An 8,921-nucleotide genomic window follows, 5' to 3' on the forward strand; every position below is an offset into this window, starting at 1 on the left:
GTGAATGAAGGCTATGTTCACGTAATGTAAACTTTTATTACTCTCTCACTTTCATAATCATGTATTAAAAATTGAAGTTTTAATCTTAAGCATCAACTTTTTATAATTATAATGTAATGATTAAAATTAATTTTTCTCATTTTTCATTTAATACATCTTTATCATATTATTATATACAGCATTCATATAGACACACGTATAAAGAGAGATAGAGAGATAATAATGTTTGTTTTTCCAAAATGTTCAAGTAGTAGGAAAAGCCAAATCATGAAAAAGGTGAGGGTATCTTTTTCATCGTTTACCTTTTTATTTATTTAGAAGACTGAAAACATTTTTGTGGGAATAAACTAAAAAATTATTCTGTTCAAAGAAGATGGAAAACAAAAAAAATATACTCTTTCATGCACAAATTAAACAATTTTTTTTCTCATTTTGATTTATCTTTTTAGTTTTAATTTTTTTTATAATTTTGAACACATTTTTTATTCTTGTTTCTATACAACTAAACAAGAAGAGAACAATACTAATTTTCTTATCTTTTATTTCTTTCTTATCATACAATTTGAAAAAAAAAGGATTTATATATTTTGTATTCCTTTTCCTTCCTTATTTTTCTCTTCTTATACTTTTTTTCCCATAAACCAAACATACAGTTCTCTATATAATAATAATAATTTTAAACCACTCCACTTGCATAGATTTGATGGGACTGAAGCTTGGAATTGATGCTGAATGATGAGACTCAAGCCTGATGCAGTTACGGTTCACATGCATTGAATTTTTTTTTATGCAGACTAGGGAGGAGAATAGGGCACTATATTGGATAGAGAAATCATAAATGACATGCATGCATGACAGCTTAATCAGCTACGCATCAGCTACGCATGTAGGAGGTGACTTCCATACAGAGTTACTTTAATAATGGTGTACCTTGCTTTTTGCTAAAAAAATTCTTTAAATAGAGCAAACTTGAATCACACTCTGCACTTGCATAGATTTGAGAACGAAGAGAGTATTGTGAAAGAGGAAGAAGCAGTTTTGAAGTTTGATTCTATAGTAAGTAAGGATGTTTTATATTTATTTAACTAAAGTTTTCTATCATTTTGTTTATTTATGATGTACAAATTTTTTATTTTGAAGTAACAAATATTATGGTTAGAATGAAATTTGAAGCTCAAATTTAAGTGTATTAATTTTGTAAATTACATTTTAAATTTAAAAAATATTAGTAGTAATTATTTGTAAGCCTTTTTGTTAATGGTTTTTGCGTCTGAATTATTATTTGACATATAATTTAATTTAAGACAAAAAATAATTACATGCTATTTCTTAAGTATTTTGTTGTTTGGTCTGAGTAAGAAGTATTATTTTACTTGTAATAAAATTTAATATAAGTTAACAAAAAGAAATTGTAATTTTAATTATAAAAACAATAAGAAAAATATTACCAATTTTAAAAGTCCCGTCATTTAAATTTACTAACATGGGAATAACAATTTTTCGTGACTATATTTATTAGTAATTTATTGATTTTTAATAATCATAAAAGAAGTTTACTTGGATTTTTAGATTATTTTATACTAGATCAGGTCTAATACTTGTCCAATTTTCGAAAAATAGTAGGTGAATATTTTTTCTCTCCAAGCAATCACTAGTGCAGAAAATTAAAAAATATAGTTGAATCAATTCTTTAACACTCACTAATTTTGTATCTCTTTGTTTTTATCACATATATCATATTAGTTATTATACTTGAATTGTATATATTTCTTTTATCTCCTTGTCTCACTAAGTTTCAAATTAGTTGTTCACCGAGTATTTTTTGCCTTACATATACACGCATGTAATTTAATTAATTAACCATTGAGACTATTAAGTAGAGATGGAGGAAAAATTACGCCTTATTTATCTGTGTCCTCCATTCCTATATATAGATAGTATACTTTCCTACTAATTTTGTCATATGTATATATATATGATATATCCTTCATTACCGAATATATGTCATTTGAGTTAAGTAAGTTGTTCTCGTTAATTAGTACTGAAAAACGACTTCGAAGATACAAATATGGGGGCGCCTAGGCGTGTTGGCCATGTTTCGTCTGAAATTTTTTTAAGTGTAATCCTTTCATTTATAACCCTTCCATTTTGTGTTTGTCTGAATTTTTTTTTTAAGTGTAATCCTTTCATTTATAACCCTTCCATTTTGTGTTTGTCTGGAATTTTTTTGAAAAAAATTGGAATTTTCCATAAATTATTTAATTAGAGTACTTTTTTTTAGAATAAAGTATGAATGTGAAGTTTAAGTTTAATAGAGGAAGCAAATAAATATTTGATATTTAATTGAAGTAATGATTTTATTTGTTAGACTAATATTTGAAGGCAAAGTTTAAGTGAATTAATTTTTTTAATTAGAATTTTTATTATAAAATTAGTATGAGTAATTATTTATTTTAAAACTCCTATTGTTATGATTAATTATTATTAATTTTGATGATGTAGGTATATCATGAATTCAATTATTACAGTGTTGTATTTCAATGGAAGAGTATATGAAGACAGTGATGGTGTAATATTTGAAGGCAGTAAAAAGGTCATTCAGATTAAACGCGGAATTAGTTTCAATGCTTTGAAAAAAAAAATTGGAGATAAGGTAAAGTTAGAAAATAATGAAATTATTTCTACTATAAGTTGTAGATTTTTAGTTTCAGGAAAATATGTTGCATTGCAAATTTGTGATGACGAAGATGTTGAAACTATGATCGAAAGTTTTCAACAACAACAACAAATGTCAGTTTTAGAATTGTATGTAGAAAAGGATGTTGCTGGTGGTTCGATGTTTCATGCTGCAAATTCTGTTACGTCATGTGGACGTAATGTATCTCATCATGAATCGGAACTGCCAAGAAATATAAGTAATTTACATGATGATGAAGATGATGATGATGACGATTACCTTGCATCTAACTCATACGTTGAAGAGTCGTTCAATGAAGATGATAGTGATGATGGAATATCTGATACAGACGATGAAGTCACTGACATCGTTGAACCAGTTTCAATTGTTCACCCAACCGAAGGTAAATGTTTGTGAGATACAAAATTAGTTGAATACATCTATCTTTTTATGAGAATTGTATTTAATGGTAACTAAATAGGAGTAGTTTGTTGACATGATTTTTTTTTTAAAATTATTAGGTGTACCACAAATTCAAAATCCATTTTGGAATGATGCTATGCATTATAATAATATCAATTGGAGTCATCCGGACGAGGAGGACATTTGTGGTCTGGACATGCCAACGACTTTTAATGTTGGACAAGAATTATATGTTGGCATGGATTTTGACAGTAAAGATGCGGTAAAAAATGCACTGAAACAATATGTGATGAAGGTGCATCAAACTTTTAAGGTTGTTGAAACGAAATCACACAAATATATCGTTTGTTGCCCCAACAACACCGAAGAGTCTCCTTGCCCTTTTTATATGAGGGCAATTTTATCCAAAAAAACTGATGCATGGAAAGTGACACAATGGGGTGGACCGCACACATGTCTAAATATGACTATGACACAAGACCATGAGAAGCTTGATTCAAATTTAATTGCGACTTGCGTAGTAGGTACGTTTTTTATGTTCATATTATCCTACTTTTGTGTTATTTGTTATTTTAATTTGTAATTTTATTTTAGTATTTGAATTACAGGCATGATCAGAGAAGATCCATCAATAAAAATTTCTTTGATTCAAGAAAGGATAAATAGTGAATTTTCCTATAAGGTTTCATACAGAAAAGCATGGATGGCCAAACAAAAGGCGATTGCAATTGAATATGGCGATTGGGAAGAGTCGTATGCGAAACTCTCGTCATGGCTAACACACATGCAAAATCATTCTCCTGGCTCATACTTTCAAATACTACATGACGATTTTATTGTTGGTAATAGGGTAAGTCGCGAACATCGTCAGTTTCATCGAGTATTTTGGACATTTGGTCAATGCAAAGAGGCTTTTAAGTACTGTAAGCCAATCATACAAGTTGACGGCACACATTTATACGGAAAATACCGTGGGACCCTGTTAATGGCCACATCGCAAGATGGAAATGGTGGTGTTCTTCCTCTAGCATTCGCCGTGGTCGAAGGCGAGACGCTAACAACATGGTCATGGTTTTTGGCCCACTTGCGTGAACACGTCACAGATAAGAATGGAATTTGTCTAATATCTGATCGTCACGCGAGTATAAAGTCTGTTGTCGCTAACGAACATCTTGGTTGGCAACCTCCCCACGGTTATCATGTGTACTGCGTCCGACACATAGCCAGCAATTTCAATCGCAAATTCAACAACGCGAAACAAAAAGAGATGTTCAAGAAATTGGGTAAGGTTGATTTTATACATTAATTTAATTTGAGTTTGATGTCTACGTACAACTTTTGATGATAACAAATTTGATGCAGCGTACACTCCTTGCAAGCATGTGTTTGATCAAAACTTAGAAAAATTTCGTCAACTGAGTCCAGCCATAGCAAGATGGATTGATCGCATTTCAAAGGAAAAATGGAGCATGGCTTACGATACATCTGGACGACGATATGGTCACATGACAACCAACCTATCAGAATGTGTGAATAAGGTGTTGAAAGATTGTCGCAGCATTCCAATAACAGCGTTGGTCAAGTCAACATATAGTAGGTGCCGAAAGTACTTTGTTGATCGTGGTCGCCAAGCCCAAAGAAAATTAAGAGAAGGCCAAGTTTATTGTTCTAAGCTTGTTACAGAACTTCGGAAAAATCAAGAACAAGCTTGTTCGCACATCGTTCGCGTGTACGATATCCACTCGACAAGGTTTGAAGTTGAGGAGACCTTCAATCCTATAACGCAACGTGGCGGACAAAAATGGGTAGTTAACTTGAATGACCATTATTGTCAATGCGGAAGGTATTCTGCGCTTCACTATCCATGTTCACACATTATTGCAGCTTGTGGTTACGTGAGCATGAACTACTACCAATATATAGATGTTGTTTACACCAATGAACACATCTTAAAAGCATACTCCGCACAGTGGTGGCCTCTTGGGAATGAAGCGGCAATTCCTCCTTCTGATGAGGCATGGACACTAATCCCTGACCCAACTACAATTCGTGCGAAAGGTCGGCCAAAATCAACAAGGATAAGGAATGAGATGGATTGGGTCGAACCATCTGACCACCGACAAAAATGTAGTAGATGTGGAGCTGAAGGGCACAATAGGCGTCGATGTCCAATGCAATCTGACCGTGGGAGTAATTCATTTAATTGATTTATGTATGTTACATGACGATCTTGTATTGCTTTAGGTTTTGTTCAATGTATTTACTTGTTGGTCTTCAATGAAATCGTCAGTTACTTTTTGTTGAATGTGTGCTTCTAATGAAATAAAATTACATTTAGAAGTTGAAATAAATGGAGTGGATCAATCGAGGTTGAGTGACATTGGTGTTGATCGTTAGTTAGAAACGTTAGTGTGTAAGTATTTTGTCTACCTTAGTTTTTTTAACTATCTACAATGACAAACTATGGACTTAGTCATTATGGTTTAGTGTCTAAGTATTTTGGTTTAGTGTTTAGGGTCTAAGCCTTAGGTTTTAGTGTTTAGAACTATGGGATTACGGCTAAGTTTTTTAAAATTGAAGGGTTAGGGTTAGTTCTTATTTATTTTTAGGGGTTAGGGGTTACTTCTTATATGTTATGGGTTAGGGCTAATTTTTTTTAGTTTAGGTCTAGGGTTATGTTTTTGAATTTGAAGGGTTAGGGTTACTTCTTATTTTTTTAGTGGTTAGGGGTTAGGGCAAAGTTATTTATTTGAAGGTTTAGTTCTAATATTTTATGTTTAGGGAAATACAATTACATTTAGAAGTTGAAATAAAATAACTTTTTTTAAGGGTAAGGGTTTAATTCTTATTTTATAGGGTTAGGCTTAGGTTTTTTTTATTTTAGGGTTAGGGTTTAGTTATGAAAATTGCAGGGTTTTGGACTAATTTTTATGGGTGAGGTTTATGTTATTTTTATTTTTTGGTTAGGGTTTAGTGCTGAACATTTTTGACTTAGGGCTAATGTTTAGGGGTTAGGGTTAGGTTTTTATTTTAGGATTAGGGTTTAGTTCGGAACAATTGAGGGCTAAGTGGTTATATTTTATAGGTTAGGGTTAGTGTTTCATATTTAAGGGTCATGGGATACTTTTTATGTTTTATGGGTTAGGGTTTAGTTCACATTGAAATTCATCGTTACTTAGAAACATTAGTTTTTTCCCTTTGGCTACCTTTGTTATTTGGTTTAGGGTTCATTGATTATTATAGTTTGATACGCGACATAAATTCTATCCATAAGTAAGCCTTAATAAACTGAATATCATACATTACGCCATGAATGTCAAATTACAAATATACAACAAAGCCTTAATCAACAGAGACATGCAAATCATTCATTTTGGTGTCCGTGATGCCGTGAGGATGTGCCACATGGTCGATTCCATCTTCGTGCTTGGCGATCAGGATTTCTTCTGCCCCGATGCCTCCCCGCTTCTTCTTCGTCAGCCTCCGCAGAAAATGCGTTACGCAAATCAACACCGAATAAGTCACTTGTATTAGGTATTTGTCCCGGTACATTCCACTGTGTTCCTAACGGGGCATTAGGTGTTGGAATTGGCCCATGATATTGCTGTGAATGGGTCATTGTGGGCCATGAAAATTGAGCTTGTGTTTCCGCAAAACCACCGAACGATTGCTGGGTTGCAGAAGTATCAGTGTCATGACCCTGAAAAGGATACTGATACATCTGTGTCGGATACTCAGCAAATGTTTGTGGCGTGTAATACATTCCATGGCCACGCTCCGCCATTTGTTGGGAATATTCTTCCGCTTCAACAGTGTCCCTTCTTCTGTCTATCCCCTGAGTTTCAATACTTGACTGAAGCATGTGAAACTGTTGTGCGGGAAATTGACGCTCTGATGCGGGACCATGTGACACTGGCTCAGTGACTCTCTCTTGCTCTTCGGATAAAATTGTAATTTTTTCCACATAAGGCACGAGATCATCAAATGTGCATGTTTTCCTCCCTTGAGGAGACACCATGTATTGTAATGCCTCTGCAACTTCACCCTACATTTGTAACGGTAACAAAATTAATGGCCATCATTAAATAAAAGTTAAACTTAAAATTTGAAAAAAAAGTAAAAAATACCAATGTAGCCGTCTTTGCATTTTCTGGGTCAACAAACATCTTTGTCTTTCGCATATACCAGACCATGTAGTCCGAGTTAAAACTCAATAGGCCTTCTTGTCGGGGATAAGCGTCGACCCTAAATGCATGCCGATTATTCCACTGCTGAATCATTGGGGCGAACAATTGCCCCCAATTTTCGTCATGTTTCCCCTTTAATGTTATGCCATGAATGTTTAGGGGTTGTGAAGGAGACTCTGGAACTGGTTGTTGCATCCCAAATTGTCTCAAGACTCTGTCCGGTTGGTGCCACTCAATAACTTGGAAACAAATTAGTGGCACCACCGCGTACCACGCGAGACTTCCGACTAAACAAACGGGAGGCAAGAATGACATAACGGTTGATGGGTAAGGCTCCCACACAAACTGCATATAACAACATAGTTGTGAACATTGTAGTAAAATAAGACATATAATTTTTTATTTTACAAATACAATAGCATGGTTCTTACCTCATGACGTTTCATAATATCGAACTTGCGACGAAAAACTTTCACATCATCATTGCCGATATGTTGGTTTCCACGTCGCAGCCACCTACAAAGAATAAAATTTAATATACCCTAAAACCATTTATTCTATTAAAATGAAAGACGCTGTTAAAAATGACTGACCTGTGCCCTAGTGGTGTATTTTCTATGTGGGAAGGAGTCCTCTTTGGAGCCAAGGTGGGACATCGTTCCCATGCCCACAATTGTAGTAAGATGCACATACCTCCGATTGATTTAGTTTTATAATCGGTGGCACTGCACATCTCTCTGTATAGAAAACTAAGTACGGCAGCTCCCCATGCATATCTGCCACATTCTTCAAAGTCACGTAAAAATTGAAGGTACCTTACCGAAACTCTGTTACTGGTTTTGTCAACGAACAAGACACCTCCAATAAATCTCAGTATCCATGCACGGGCAAACCTTCCTACTTGTTCTTCGTCGTCGTCATTATTAATTTGATCAAAATGGTGAGCCAGCCAACTTAATTTAACTACACTACCTTTAATTTCACCTTCTTGTGGTCTGACTCCCAATAATTCCTCACATAAATCAGCCCAATCAAGATTTGTTGGACTGATTAATGGTAAACCATCCACACTTATACCTAACAACACAGAGACGTCTTGTAGAGTGATAGTACACTCTCCGCATCTCATGTGAAACGTATGTGTTTCCGGCCTCCATCTTTCTATCAGAGCACTAATTAGTGAGGCATTTATTTTTAAGAAACCCATCTTGATAATCCACCCGAAACCAGATTGTTGAAGAAAAGGAAAAATTTGTTCTGGAATTTGTTCTTCCCCTTGATACGTGGGGACAACTCGTCTGATATGCAATTTCCTTTCTTCTTCCCCATTCCAAACATGTTCTGAAACATGCTTAGGTTGCATCCATAATACATCAGTATCGATGGGGCCAGATTTAATGTTAATGTGTGATGAAGATGATGATGAAGATGTCATTGCTGCTGCAAAATAAAATATAATACATGTGAAGAAAACTTTAATTTATTAGTAAACTTTAAATATATAACAATAAATTTGTAAAAAATCAAACTCGGCAATTTTTAATATATTCTATACATAAATTAAAATATATGTGAAGAAAACTTTAATTTATTAGTAATTTTTTTTCTACAATTAACAAATAAATAATTGAATA

The 8,921-nt window shown here is 33.8% G+C and overlaps 1 protein-coding gene across 1 annotated transcript; it reads right to left on the reverse strand.

Moving 5' to 3' along the window:
• Nucleotides 1–5,876: 5,876 nt before the first annotated feature.
• LOC102669385 (protein MAINTENANCE OF MERISTEMS-like) lies at nucleotides 5,877–8,179 on the reverse strand. Its single transcript, XM_006577606.3, has 4 exons — nucleotides 7,881–8,179; nucleotides 7,719–7,803; nucleotides 7,228–7,632; nucleotides 5,877–7,145 (listed from the first exon to the last, which is right to left on the reverse strand). Exons 1-4 carry the CDS (start codon nucleotides 8,018–8,020, stop codon nucleotides 6,465–6,467), a joined length of 1,311 nt encoding a protein of 436 aa, XP_006577669.2. The 5' UTR covers nucleotides 8,021–8,179; the 3' UTR covers nucleotides 5,877–6,464.
• Between the last annotated feature and the right edge of the window lie 742 nt (nucleotides 8,180–8,921).

This window comes from Glycine max, chromosome 3 (genome assembly GCF_000004515.6).
Source record: "Glycine max cultivar Williams 82 chromosome 3, Glycine_max_v4.0, whole genome shotgun sequence".
Lineage (NCBI taxonomy): Eukaryota > Viridiplantae > Streptophyta > Magnoliopsida > Fabales > Fabaceae > Glycine > Glycine max.